The 14,910-nt window shown below is 37.9% G+C and overlaps 1 protein-coding gene across 4 annotated transcripts in view; it reads left to right on the top strand.

The window, feature by feature from the left end:
- ZMYND11 (zinc finger MYND-type containing 11) overlaps positions 1–14,910 on the top strand; it is a 109,694-nt gene that overhangs the window by 78,491 nt on the left and 16,293 nt on the right. For 2 of the 4 annotated variants that reach the window (XM_054814202.1, XM_054814201.1), the window contains 5 exons: positions 1,968–2,129; positions 11,241–11,318; positions 11,702–11,794; positions 13,269–13,356; positions 14,558–14,613. In XM_054814202.1, the coding sequence (XP_054670177.1) occupies positions 1,968–2,129; positions 11,241–11,318; positions 11,702–11,794; positions 13,269–13,356; positions 14,558–14,613 (477 nt within the window). The remainder of the gene's footprint in view (positions 1–1,967; positions 2,130–11,240; positions 11,319–11,701; positions 11,795–13,268; positions 13,357–14,557; positions 14,614–14,910) is intronic. The other 2 variants (XM_054814203.1, XM_054814204.1) reach the window with 1 other exon arrangement.

Raw genomic sequence — 14,910 nt, 5'->3', positions numbered from 1 at the left:
TAACAATGGAATATCTGGGATATACCAATAAGTGACTAGTATGAATAAAAATTAAGAATCCTGGAATCCTGATTCTGTGGTGAAATTCCTCAGTAGCTGGGACCTATTGAGGTCTTCTCAGTTTGATTTTTACCTGGATAGATCTTTAATCAAAGCTGATTCTTTTTCTTGCTTAATTGGCCCTTTACTGCCATCTGATTTTTTTTTTTTTGTTTCATAAAGAAGATAAGTATTACACTTAATATGAAAGAAATATAAAGCAATACTTTATCCTAATTTTTCTCAGTCTACAGGCAAATCAAGTACATCGACAATGCAGTATCTTTAGTTGTTTCTAAAATATCATAAACAAAGGGCTCCCAAATGCACTGCCACTGGACTTTGTGGAAGGGGAAGGATTTGGTGAAATGAGAATGTGTTCTTTATAGCCAAAATCAGTGGTGTTATTATGCCATTCTGAGATATACAGAATTGGCAAGTAAAATTAAATGAGGAGAAACAATAGAAGAGTCAAGTTACACTGTTAATCTGAACAACAAAGGAAGGCAGAGTTCTGAGTTCAAAAATCATTGTTTCAGGGTTGTTTGGGGTTTTTTTTCCCCCTAAAATTACTGCCCCTGCAGTCCAGCATTCACGGTATATAAACTTTAGTGTAGGCAATCGGGGTTGAGGCTGTCCCAAATCTCTTATATTCCTGGGAGGCTCTGGTCAGATGAATTATGTACACAACACATCTGCTCTTCAGCGTAAGGGACTGGAAGTGCCACTTCTGTGTAGCACCTCTTACGCTGCTCCGTTGGAGGAGACCACTCACACAAGGACTTAAGTGACCATAGTTCCCAGGCACGGGAAAATGAGCATCGGACAAATGCCAGTTCTGGCAGTTGGCGGGAATTGCTGACTCCACCTTTACAACATGATATTAAAAATAATTTGATTAGATTGTTATCAAGATAATTTATTGAAGAATAGGAGTAATTTTTTCAGAGATCTGAACCCATTGAAAAGTGACATTTGACATGAAAAGGCATTGGGAGTTTTATCTGATATATGACAGCTATTTTGTCTTCTAAGTGTAGGGAAGAGTGTGGCATTTCAGATAACAAACATAAACATTGAACAGTGGCCACTGGCAATTCTGTCTGGTTTTAGTACTGTAGATTCCTAGAGCAAAATTCTGCCTCCAAATTATATGCATGCTGCTCTCATTTACCTCAGCAAAGCTTGTGCACATGTTTCAAAGGTCAGAATTTGGCCGTTGGGGCTGAATTTTCAAGGAAGAGTGTATTAAAGACATCTGTGCATCAGCAGAACCATATCCTTTGTCTTCCGTAGAACATTTCAGGAATAAGCCTAGTGTTATTGGACACTGCAAGTGAAACATTTTCTGTTTTTTGAATTGCATTGGGATTGCTTAGCAGAAACGTTTCTTGCAGTAATAGGTTCATGATTTCATTTATTTCTTGTAACTCAACACTTTGATACTGAAAAGTTGTTAGTTTTAAGAGACTAAGACTGGAAGGGACTGCCCTTCAGAAAATTACAGTTGAAAATATACTGTAACAATCAAAACAAGGGGAAATAGTCCAAGGAAATAGGTATGGTCTGTTGAGGTGCACAAACTTTTGTTTGTAGTCTAATACAGAGAGGTCAACAAGTGTTTTACACAAAGGCAGAAAACAAACCCACTTTTCATTGTGGACAGAGCTCATATTTGAAATTGTTACTAATCAGACAAAACTGAAAAAACTAAAACTTGGCATTCATATTCTATTGGAGTTAGTGTGTATTAAACTGATGAAGATCTTTAAACATGTAGGTTTTTCCCCTGTTTTTTAAACATTATACACTTCTTAAAATGTTTATAATGTCTAATTGCTGCTGGATTTCAAGACATATCAATTTTGTTCTTAGTTCCTGCAGATTTTGACAGAATGTCATACCAAAATATTTTGTATTTTTTGTAGGACTGGGAAACAGAAAATCATGACTGGTATTGTTTTGAATGCCATTTGCCTGGAGAGGTGTTGATATGTGACCTGTGTTTTCGTGTGTATCATTCCAAGTGTTTGTCTGATGAGTTCAGGCTTAGAGACAGCAGTAGTCACTGGCAGTGCCCAGTTTGCAGGGTGAGTACCTATGAGATTTCATGTGCTGATTAGAGGATTGATATTCATTAATAGATTCATTAAGGTGTCCAGATGGTCTGGCCAGGTTAATGGATAAAGAACTGAATATTGAAATGATGGTACATACCTAGAGCATCTATACAGAGATACCAAAATATGGTGCATGTAGCAGATGGTCATTTTTGAAGACTCCAGCAAGTTTTACTTATGCATTTGAACGCACACAGTATACTGTGTGGGAATGTGTGTGTTCGTATGTATGCCACGTGTGAATGCAGTATATTGTGGAAATCTTCAACATGAGTAAACCAATTGCTGTATAAGATGCTACTGTTTCTACTTAACATCATTTTAATGAATCATAATGTATTTTTTTTTGTATTTTGATGACTGCATTCTTAATATTTTATTGGAATCATATCTTACATTATAAAGCCACAATCATGTTACTGATGAGGGCAGTATCAAAAAATATGGGGTGAAATCCTGCTTCTCATTTACTAATGTGGATTCTATTGGTGCAAAAAGGCCAATATGGATTTCACCCATAGTATCCATATCTATGTTGCTTTTTCTTTAAAATTGCTATGAGTATGGTAGGGAGACAGCAAAGAGTATTTTTTATATACTTTCTAAGAATGAGCAGGTACATTGTCTACATGTCATTAGAAGACTAAACATTCTAGTCAGGATGGTGCTTACTGATACCTGGCCTTGAAGCAGCCAGATATGTCTCCTTACTGTTGTCATATCCGCATCACCTCCTCCAATGGAGCACATTCCTAGGCTTCCTTAAATGGATGAATAATGCATATGATTGTTTAAGGTAAAATTATTGCTACAGAAAGGCATAAAACTGCCAGTTGCATTCTTCCTTGGATTGCTGGAGGGAGAGGAAATTCCCTTGCTAAAAGCTTAGATGTAGCTGTATAGCAGCAGACTGACCTTCAGATGATCTGTGCTGCAAGGAATGTAAGGGTTCAGGCACTCGGTAGTACTGAGAAGCAGTTTTTGAAAACACGTGGATTGTTTTGTTTCAAAACAGCACTTTCTGACTGCTGTTACCTTAGGACCAGTTGTAAAAAACTTGTTGCCTGTTGCCTCAGATTGGCAGCTCTCAGGGTTTAGGGAAATAGCAAGAAAATTGAGCCTGCCTCAAGGAAGTGGAAAGGAATGAAAAAGTAGTGGTGGCAGGGAAAAAACAGTTAAGAATAAGAACACATACTATATCTCTTCATATTGAATTACTAGCATTTAATTTAGCTACTCAATATTCCCTCTGTTAAAAACAAAGAATGACCACATATAGGTGAATTGCTTTCACATTTTTAAATAAATCTCTTTAATAATGGTTGGTTCTTGTAATAAGTAGTGATAGTTCTTATAAATAGTTAAAATTAGATAAACTGGATCCAGTCTCCACTATAGTTCACCAGTAATTTTAGATGATGCCTGGTTAGAGTAGGTAATGTAGATGGTTTAAGCCACCTTGTATATGAGGTAGTTTATAATATCTGTCTTGTAACATGGATGTCGTCAGAGTGGAAGTGCTGAATCATTGCATGAAATATGCACACATACGTAGGGTGGTCAGCTTTGAGAACAGCTTGACTTTCATCCCAGAGCCTTGGAATCCTTTATGGCAATGATATTAAAAAAATGTTTACCTTGAAAAATTCCCGTGAAACTCAGACCAAGTGCTCTGTCTGTGTCTGTCTTTCTGCATATTGGTTGCCTTTTTGTTACACAAAGACTAAGGAGAGGGTTTGGGGGCTCTTACATACTTCCCGCCCCAGAGATCTTTGGCTTGCTCAGTGCCTCAGATGATGATCCACCTATTTTTGTGACTATTCCATTTTGAATGCCATGGCATCCTTTTCCCCCACTGTGCTGGCAACTCCTATTTTCCTTGTAATTAATCCGAATCACTTAAAGCCCTAATTCTGCAAACTTGGGACTAAGGAGGCTTGCACAGGCCCTGTAACCTATGGAGGTCTAGTTTGGCATGGGAGTTAGCATCCTTGTGTCAGGCTTCAGTATTCTTCCTCTACTTTCTCCCCACCTCCCTAGGAAATGACTACTCTAATTTTATTTTAAAAGCAAGAGAGAGGCCTATACTCAAAAAACTGTGGTAATTTGGAGAGCCCTGGCTGATGTCCAGAGGACGTAACAGAGCTTAACTATCTTGCATAAGGGCAATGGGATTTACTTTGCATTATCAGCAGTAAATATGTACATTCAAGAAAAGTAATAGCCGGGACAAAGGCATGCATATATTTTCATACTTTATTCTTGTAACTGGACATAGCACTTTTCACCTGGGGATTTCAAAGCTCTTTAAAAAGGTGAAGTAAAAATATGTTTGAAATCTAATATATTGGGAGAAATAATTGAAGAACACTTCATTCTTATGTTAAGATTGCTTCTGTAATGCTGCCAAGGTCAGCAAGCCTTTGGATTATTCATTTCACAATTGCTGGTTGTACTAGTTCAATCAACCTGTGCAGCTTTATCTTGCACACTTGACTACTCAGAAACATTTTATAAAGGACATTGCCAAGGATTTGTTCATAACTTTAAAATATTTTTCCTCCCATAACGTTTATAACAGTCCCTTGCAAACCTTGCTCTGGACTGCTTCCCTGCTTGTGTTTTTTCTCCACTGCATCCATAAGCAAGAATGTCCAGTTCCTGGCTTTTTTTTTTAACTTGACAGTACCAATCTGAATATTTTGAACCCTACATAATTCTCAGCAGGAGTCAAAAGTCAAACAAAGTTCAATTCAAACCACATTGCAGTGATTGAAAATTTTCCCTGACTGCTGACTAATCATTGTCTTAAGTGAAATAAATTGGTATTATCAGCAAAATTCCTGGTAGACAGGTCACAAGAGAAAGACTCAGTATTGAATGAACTTAGTGATTACATTCCCCATTACTGGAATGGTCCATTCAAGACAGGGTTAGTCAACTCAGTTTCTGAAGGATGCAGGAGACTTGTACATTTATTGCTGCTCTTGATTAGATAAAAGGAGGAAATTAATTTTCTCCAGCTGTTAATTTAGCACCTAAAGACTACAGAAAGTACTGCAAAAATAGTAGTGTTTTTTGGGGGGGGAAACAGATATATATATAAAATCTGAATAGGAGAATATTGATCACATGTTGGGGTAAACAACTATTATTATTTCTTTTTGTAAAAATTCAAATTTTAAAATAATTCTATAGAAAGGTAAAATTACCCATGGTGACATTTAGTTTGTGCAGAGGAATAGATTTGGATTTGTGAAACAAAAAGAAAGAATTATTCATATAGTTTCACTTGACTCCTAAATTTTTTGCAAAAGATCAGATTGATCTTCCATGCATGTGCTTTGCAAGGAATTATAACCAATTTACCTATCATAATGGATGTTTCAGTATTTCTGTTTTATATATATGAGAGTAAAGTAAACTCTAGAGCTTAAGATATTAAATGCTGTGCTGATAAGTATTCTATAAATAGGCTATTTCTGAGTTCTGGTACTGTACTAAGCATTTCATAGAGTACATAAAAATACATCATCATGCAGTTCACAATCAACTTCAGACATAATTTGACAAGTGAGAATGACAAACAGTAGAAAGTTAGAAGCACAGAAAGATGAAGGTTACTTAAGTGAAGTAACTCAAGTACTTAGATCAGGGGGTTTTAGGTACTAGCTGTCAGTCAGGTTGGTTAGTGAAAAATACAAGGAAGGAAGGAAGAACATGGTTCTGTTGACTTTATGGAATGTTATGGTAGGAGTTTGTTAGATAACTGTATGATGAAACATATTCTGTAAACAGGATTTGGCATAATCACACAAATAACAGCCACAGATTGGTGGGTGAAGGGAAGTCCTAGTATAGGACCGATATTAGCACCACGTGGTTCAGCGCGCAGAGCCTACACTTGGGGAGGGAGCTGTTAGTGCTTGGCAGGTCCCTCTCATACACCTTGCAGCTGCGTGCACCCTTGAGTAAATCAGGGAGCCAGCAGAACTGGGCACTGCGTGGGGCGTATTTGATAAAGGAATTTGTCCATAGCAGGGAGAAAACTGGGAAACTTTCACTTAGAGCCTGCTACGACCTTCTCTGTGCACGTAAAAGCATATTTAATTTATATGATGCTTCTTACTCAGAAGGTGCTCAATGCACCATGTAAGTACAAACCAATTTGTGGATTCAGCTGTAACATTTCTAAAAGCACCTAATGCTTTGAAAAGTCTAGTTGAACTGCATGTGGTCTGGAAAGAGGCAGGTCTTATGCCATATTCTGCTCATGCAGATGCTTTTCCATATGCTGCTTAGGGCATATGGCGCACTGGTTGCTCTGAGACCCATCCCATGTGCCTGCATACCTTTCTTAATGGTGCAGGAAACCTGAGGACCTGAGGGTTGCGAGTTTGAGAGGGCGGCAGAGCAGTAAAGCTTTCCATATGTAGCACCAAATTCCTCTGGAAATTTAAGCCCTAAAAAAAAATAATCCAAGGGCCAGTGGGTAAAGCAAGGAGTTTCTAAACAGCAGTGGTGAATGGATGTTAGACTCTTGCACATAGTTCCCCTCTGCAGATACACCCCTGGAAACCTGAATTGCTTCCAAAAATGGAACTGGTGCCTTAGAAACATGCATCTGTCATTGACCAGCGTTCACCTAATCCATCACCGAACTGAAATGAAGCTCTTTGATGTGTGTATGCACATGACAGTTGAGGGAGGAAGAGAAAAAAATATTTGTTAATGGGAGATTATAGGGAAACCTCTTTACATGGAGAAAATGTAATTGAAATGCTTATAGCTAGACAGAATGCTGGCACTAACACCTTTCATTTCTTAAATTTTCTCTATTTTTTTCTCTTCATATGAAAGATTGCAGCAATGGCAGCATAGCGACCATTGTCACACTGGGAGTTGAGAACTACATGCTAACTCAGAATGCAAAGGATAGTCACTTTCATCATAAACAGTTCTACTGCAGGATGGAGTGTTTCTTGGCAGTACCCCTCGCTGTTGCTAACCTCATTTGGTTCAGAAAGTCTTGTAGTGAATTCCTGCACTATAACCATGTCAGAATTGCTAAATAAGTCACATCTGCACAGTGTAATATATTGCTACCTGCTTTAATAGCTAAGCAGTATTATTAATCTGGAATATTGAATACAAAAAGCAATGTAAATCCAACCTTCAGGTACCAGCTTCTAAGAAATAGATGTGGCACAGAGAATACAGCATATATAAGGTATTTCCTGTACCCACAAGCAAAGAGGTAGGTTGCAGCCTTGGCCTTCCACCTACCAGATCTCATTAATCTTCTACATGAGGATTGCTATTGTGAAGTTTATTACTTCACTCCTACATCCCCTATGTAAACATGTATGCCTGACCAAGCCTTTCAGTTTACCGTTATTCAAAGCAGAAGGATTGCAGATTTCACTAAAAATTGGTGTGACAGAAAATCATCCTTGTTGTGGTTTAACCCCAGTAGTTAGCTAAGCACCACACAGCTGCTCTCTCACTTCTCCCCAACTCCCAGTGGGACAGATGAAAAGAAAAGGACAAGCAAAAGCAAGAAAACTTTTGGGTTGAGATAAAAATTGTTTAATAAGTGAAGAAATGGAAGAAGAGAGAAAAAAAAGAAGAAACAAAATCAGGGATGCAAAGGCAATGATTCACCACCCTCCATGGGTAGACTGATGCCCAGCCAGTTCCTGAACAAAAGATGACTAACCCCCTTAAACACCCTCCTCTCCCTTTCTGTTGCCGAGCATGACATTATATGGCATGGAATATCTCTTTGGTTAGTTCAGGTCATCTGCCTGGTTGTGTCTCCTCCCAACTTCTTGCGTACCCCCCAGTCTATTCACTGTGCGGGCAGAGTGAGAAACAACGAAGGCCTTGACACGGTACAAATACTGTTCAGCAAGAGCTAAAACATCAGTGTGTTATCAACAGTGTTTTGGTCACAAATCTAAACCACAACACCATATGAGCTGCTATGAAGACAGTGAACTTCATCCCAGCCAAACCTAGTACAATCCTGTATTAAAATAATATGTCCTACAAATAGGACATCTACAAGTATGAAGGTCCTGACAATCTTTTGGGGGTGGATTGAATCTTAGCAGTCTCCTTGAAAGAAACTTGTACTTAAACAAGGTTTGCAGTAGCGTATCATAGTAGATGTGATTATGGGAAAAGATACGCAGTGGATCTTGCCATTTTTACATTCACAAGCCACCATCCTTGTTTTTGTTTCCCAAAAGTAAGAAATTAAAAGACCTAATTTTCATTTATACTTGCTTCTATATCACTCTGGCTATAAAGGGACCTGGAAGTGGGTATATTTTCTTGTGTCAGAGCAATATGAATAGATTTTACGCAAATTCTACCCCCCATCTATAGTATTATCTACTTTCTAGGCTCTAGGTTGACTTCTCTGTGAACCCTACAAGTCTTCAAAATGCATAATAGGGGTTTTCTTTATTAAAAAATTACACATTTTCCATTATAGCTTGCAAAGAATTTGTGAGTGGTACTTCCTACAGGGCTAATCTTTGTTGAAAAGTGAATGAAGCAGTTGGATTATAACTTGCTTTCTACAAACAGTGAGCAACCTTGCCATAAAAAGACATTTTGCTGGCCTGTAGGCTCCAATTCCCTAAATTCATTACCTTTCAACATTTAGTAGAGGAACCTGGAGATCAATTTTTGCTTAAAATAAATCAATGTAGGGAATTGAAGAAAAAGTGAAGAAATTCAAGTTTGCCTGAATTGGCAAGTTAATTATATCATTTTCATTGGTGCTTAAGATGATATTAATTGCTGACATCAGTAACAATACAAACCCAGCTATCTATCTTTTCTTATGATCTGAAGGATAAGACTGTAAAACATCTATCTTAACACAGTCTCTTACGAACTGTCTTGCCTATCAGGGCATGAAAAATGGTTCACATGAATTCTGAAACACTTTCAAAGGATGATAAATTCAGAACCATGTCAGAAAACGAGGTGTAGAAGGACCAGTGAGTGGAAGTGAATTTTATTGTGTCCTAATAAGTTTCAGTCTTTTAAAATGCTGTGTCATTAGCAAGCATACAGCACTCCACTGCCTAAAATGACAAAATGACAGCAGTGTTTCATAATGCAGATAATTTAATGCACATTTGGGTTTGCATTTGCAGTAGCAATGTTGGTTTATGCAAAACTGAATAGGTTAATTGAATTCCAGCAGAATGCACATTCTCATGGCAAAGTAAAACATGAATATACGGAAGGTGATTAAGACATACAGCGCAGGGTAAAATTCTGTCTCATTCCAGAATTTGGAAGGAAGGTCTGAGAACCATTAATATTATGAAAATAATGCTTAAATGCACTGTAAGTGTTAGAAAGATGTGGTGCTGGCCCTTTTCACAATAGTGAGTTTTACCCAACAGCAGTAGTGTCCTGTCAGGAAAAAGCTATAGTGTTGTTATGCAGACTGTAGTATCTGTATAGGTTCATGATTGAACTGCTATTTCAACACAGTTTGTAATGATTCTATGGATAATGTTAAGCAATCAAACACCTTCATTGGTAGTGCTGTGTACAATTTTGATCTAAGAAGGAGGTAATAAGTACAATCCTGAGATGTATAGGTTGCACACTTATTGTAGCACAAGGACCAGCCTGTGATTTTCAGTGCCTTTTGTGTCTTGCAGGAGGAATATAAGCAGAGGAGACACAATTAAATCTTGTCCTTTTTTTGCACTAATGTGTAATTTATACTCTTGCCAAGTAAATATGTAAAAGTAGTTGCTCTGTACTCAAAGTGTCTGCTCCCTCTATATGTTCAGAGTAATATATAAGTAATTCAGTAAAAAATAGCATACTTCTAGTGATTAATAGTTCATAAGCATCATACCTCTTTTAGCTCCCTATTAGGATGTAGATTCTGTTTTTTCTTGTGTTTGCTAAGCAACAGTCACCTGCACAATTATGTGGATCTTGCTAAAGACCACCAAAATTTGAAGATGCAGGTGTAACTGAGCCAGTTTGGTCCACACAGCTTGTGTACAGGTGGTGATGTGAGGCATGAGAAGGGGAGAACTCAGCTTGGCACTCAGTGCATTCAGAGGTGTGAGGACAAATTAAACATTTTTGCAAGAGACGTGAGCAGTTAGAAATCACTTCAGGATAATACACCTGGAACCCATGTTGTTGTTTCACTGTGCTTTTGTTTTGGAGAACTACTGTAGGCAAGAACAAGGAGGAGATAGCACTTTTCAGCCAGCTGTTGTAAGGCCATGCAGAACTGCGCACAGCTGCTGTGACCTGGAGTTGGAAAGGCTGGTTGTAGGAGCATGCCAGGCATTTGCAGCCACCTTCTCTTCAGCAGCGCGTTTTCTGTATGCACTGCTTCCCGCTAGCCTGGATTGACTTTGAAAGGTGGAAATAAGTCTCTAAGATGAGGGGGGGGGAACACTCTGGATCCTGAACTGCTAAAAAGAAGCAGTCTGTGTTCCAGAATCTGGATTAGATTTTTTGAAGGAAGAACCACAAAAATCAACAACTGCTATGTTTCTCGAGCAGTAAAAAGTGCTCTGAGATTTTACTGACTAGACTCTATTTGACTTCCTCCTAGATGGTGTCATTTTGCCTAGTAAGCACATAATTTGTAAATGGTACAGGATATTCTTTTAAAAATAATTTCTTATTTTGCCAAAAATATTAATGCCTTGCTAATAAAAAGACCATTAAATAAATTTTAAACTGCTCCCTAAAATGCCTTTCTTCATTGCTTTATTCTAATTAGGCACTTTTTTACATGAGAGGTTTTGACAAAGTATTATGGATACAAGTGGAAATAAACCCTATAATTCTTCTGTAGCTGAAGTCCTCAGCCCAGACATAACTCAAAGAAGCATACATAGTTGTTGTGATGTGTTAGTGTTACTAATTTCCCAGAAAAGATTTTCCCTAAAAAATTATGTGATATGTAATTCAAAGTTACCTTTTCAAATAATGTTGTGATGCAGAGAAAATTTTTATTGGATGAAATTTGAAGTCAAGTTTAAATAATAATATGATCCTGTTTTTCTTTGGCAGAGTATCAAGAAGAAAAACACAAGTAAACAAGAGATGAGCACATACCTGCGATTCATAGTCTCTCGTATGAAGGAGCGGGTGAGTCTGGAACAGGGAAGTTTATCAAAGTGTTGGGTTGCACAGTAGAGGATGTGTTGCAGTGACTGTGCAGGGAGGAGGGCTACAAGAGGGTGTAATTTTATTTTCCCTGTTTTTATTTTATTTATGTATTTCAACATACACTTACCACGTCGGATTAGTATCATTCTGGCAGGAGTAGTTTATGCCATGGGCCTGTGGCTCCTCTGGAATGATCATTTTTCAGATTTGAGACACGTAATCTGTCAGATTGTGGATCTACAGTTTGTCCTTTGTGTATTCCCCACCTGAAATGTTCCAAACTATTGCATTTTTTAAATCTTTTTTTGTGTTCTAAGCATATTCTAAATGCAATAACTTACACTGTCTCATGGTCCTTTCAGGCTATAGATCTAAACAAGAAAGGGAAGGACAACAAACACCCAATGTATAGAAGGCTGGTGCACTCAGCTGTTGATGTTCCAACTATACAGGAGGTAGAGTGACTTGCTTTCTAATTTCCACACTTTTTATGTTGTCTTTTAACAGTGAAGATAAACCTTAAGAACTAAAGCACTAATCCTCTTTAATTCTCCGTATGATCAGTATTTCAGTATTGTATGCAGCATTGGATATGGGAGCTTAAAATTTGAAACTTTTCCTCATTAATAGGTAACCGAGTAAAACCATTTTGAGTGGTGCCTAGTTTTCAGACACAGAGTATCCTCAATTCCTTTTGTACTAAAGTTTTACTAGGAGCTGTAGGTAGCTGAAATGTTTAGAGAAAACACTCTATCTAAGTCACTGAATATGGACTTGAGGGCCCATGTTTGCATATCTGGCCCAATGTTTTTGACCATATTCCAATTTTAGTCATTAAGGCCTTGTGTAGGTGGCATCTTTATAAGCACCTAAATGATTCATAAAGAACCAATCGTTTTATTGATCATGAAAAAGGAAGACTCACTTAAAACATCTGTTTTGCATTAATTGTTCCAAAAATAAAGTGCTAGTAAATATGTTGTCCTTTTTTTCTGAACCAAAGGCCTGACCATGACTCATGTAAATCAACTGCACATGACCAAAATGAACAGCACATTCATCTTTATTCATTGCTGCAACTGGATTACTATGCAATGCTGTAGTATATATTGCCCTTTACAACCATAGATGTGAAAAGCCTTTGTTTTATTACTGTTATTGAAACACATGGATAAACAATAGCTTCACTGGCAGTTTTGGAGACCAGCACTACTGGCTGGCTTGAAGTACCGGCAACACTGGTTGAGCCCGAAAATAGGTCAGGCCTTCCTTTCACTGTGTCACCTTCACCTGCTTCCACAGAAGGTCTTTTGGCCTTGATAACATCCTAGAAACTGATGATGTTTTGTTTGATGATTGGAATTCTCATAGGTGTTCTTGACAGAGCACAACTGAAAATGCTGCATTCCTTATCAGACAAAAGACCATACTAGGAAAATGAACTGCATGGCTCCATGTAGGCATTTGTTACGAGTCTGGAAGACTAAGACAATCAGCCTTCGTCAGAAAACACTGACTGTCAAGTGAAGATCCTGGAAGCATAAAGGCAGTCAACATTGATTTGAAACTAGCTGGTATTTTAAGGTACAAAATCTTCACCTCAGGGAATATATCTTAATTTGAACAAGTGTTCTGGGCCACACCTTATAATGAAGCTCCTCCAGTTTTACCTTGTTATAAACAGGAGAATTTTTTTAAAACTTAGTCAAGTATTAAAGTACCTGGTTTACTTCTGGGCATTGCATAAAGGGACCAGTGCAGCCAGGTACTAACAAACCATGTCAAAGAGTTGTAAGTATTCCTTCTGTATGCAGGAAAGGCAGTGTCTGATTTGTGTTGCATAATGCAGATTTCTGTCAAAGCTTCTCTGCTTAAAACAGGTACAGCGCTTCAACAGTTTTTCACAGTCCTATGTTTTCTTTTGTGTAGAAAGTAAATGAAGGAAAGTACAGGAGTTACGAGGAGTTCAAAGCAGATGCTCAGCTGCTTCTACACAACACAGTGATTTTCTATGGAGGTAAAGTACTACATTTACTACTTGCTTTATTTGATTTATCTGTATCTGTAGGAAACTCACAAGTTCAGGACTGAATTTGGTATTAGATAATCTTAAATGTGGATGAGCTCATTTGAGAGCCCTTAAAAAGCAAAGTAAGCTGCAAGAGGACTTTGCAGGGTCTTTTCTGGCCCACCTACTACACAACTATTTTCATCCTCTCTGGCTAAACTTGTTAGTGGGGATTTGCACCTTTGCCATCCTGTTTCTTTTGCAGCCTAAGTCATAAATCAGTCTATACTGCAGATTTCTGCCAGTATACGCATGTTGTTCTAGGGGGGAAAGAGGTCTGATCTCTGATGTGCTGTGTCAGCAGAAACATGTACTATCGACACATATTTTTCACTTGTGGGCAATATCTGCCATATTGCAACAGCAAATATAGCTACATCCCCACTAAAAGTGTCCTGCTGGTGCAGTGTATGGAGGTACAGCCATTAGAGAAGCTGCCAGCCACTGGCAAGGTAATAAATGACTGTGAGATGGTGTAACAGTCTGATTGCAAGTGGAGAAACACCACCACCACGTCCAGAAGCTATAGCCAGGTCCTGTAACAAGATTCTCCAAAGCCATCATTTCAGGAAGGATCTCCCCTGCAGACAACGGCCCACATCAGAGAAACTGGGAGGAGGGTGGGACCAGTCTATTTGCAGCATCAGAAGATCCACACTGTTATTGGTAGGGAGAGAAGTGAATGTGCTAATAAGTACACAGTGTAAAGGGAAACAAATAGTGATAAACAGTCTGTGAAACATTACTCTGAGCAGAAATACTATGTGATTGTACCTGTGTTCCTGTCAAGTGGTGATAGCAGAGAGCCATGTTTTAGGACAATTGCAGTGTGTCATTAAGACTAGCTGGGAAAGAAACTGGATCCATATTAAGAGCAACCCTGTCTCCCTGCTGCTGTTCCTCAGATATGTACTTGTTCAGTTTAAAAGCTCCCAACATTATTTTTGCATATAAATATGAAAGAGAAAACAAATATAGAACTGATTGTTAGAAAATTTTAAATGGAAGGGTTATCCAAGTGACTAAATTATATTTTGTATTCTCAAGCAAGACAATTATAGCATGAAAGTCATAGCAATGACAGCTGCAAATCTTTGTGAGCACTGTGATCGTACTGTGATTGTTCATACCATTTATTTTTAATTTATAGCGGACAGTGAACAAGCTGATATAGCAAGGATGCTTTACAAAGACACATGTCATGAAGTAAGTAGTGCCAAGTAACCAAGATATAGACAAGATACTTGATTTTCATTTCAGAATCTATGAAAATTATTCTTCATACTACAAAAATAGAAAGGGTCTGTTGTTATAAATTTTCCCCTAACTTTCTAACAGCTGATGCAGAATTCCTTTTTCTTTTCTTTTCTTTTTTTTTTTTTTTTTGCAACTAGGCTATCATTTGGAAAACACTGATATTCAAATTTTATTTTTGAAAATAACCTAGTAATACATAATTGGACTCGATATAATTGTACTTGCTAATATAAATTAAACCTGAGG

Source organism: Grus americana, chromosome 2, assembly GCF_028858705.1.
Source record: "Grus americana isolate bGruAme1 chromosome 2, bGruAme1.mat, whole genome shotgun sequence".
Lineage (NCBI taxonomy): Eukaryota > Metazoa > Chordata > Aves > Gruiformes > Gruidae > Grus > Grus americana.
Note: the sequence above shows the minus strand (reverse complement) of the source record. Positions and strands in the feature narration are given on the sequence as shown.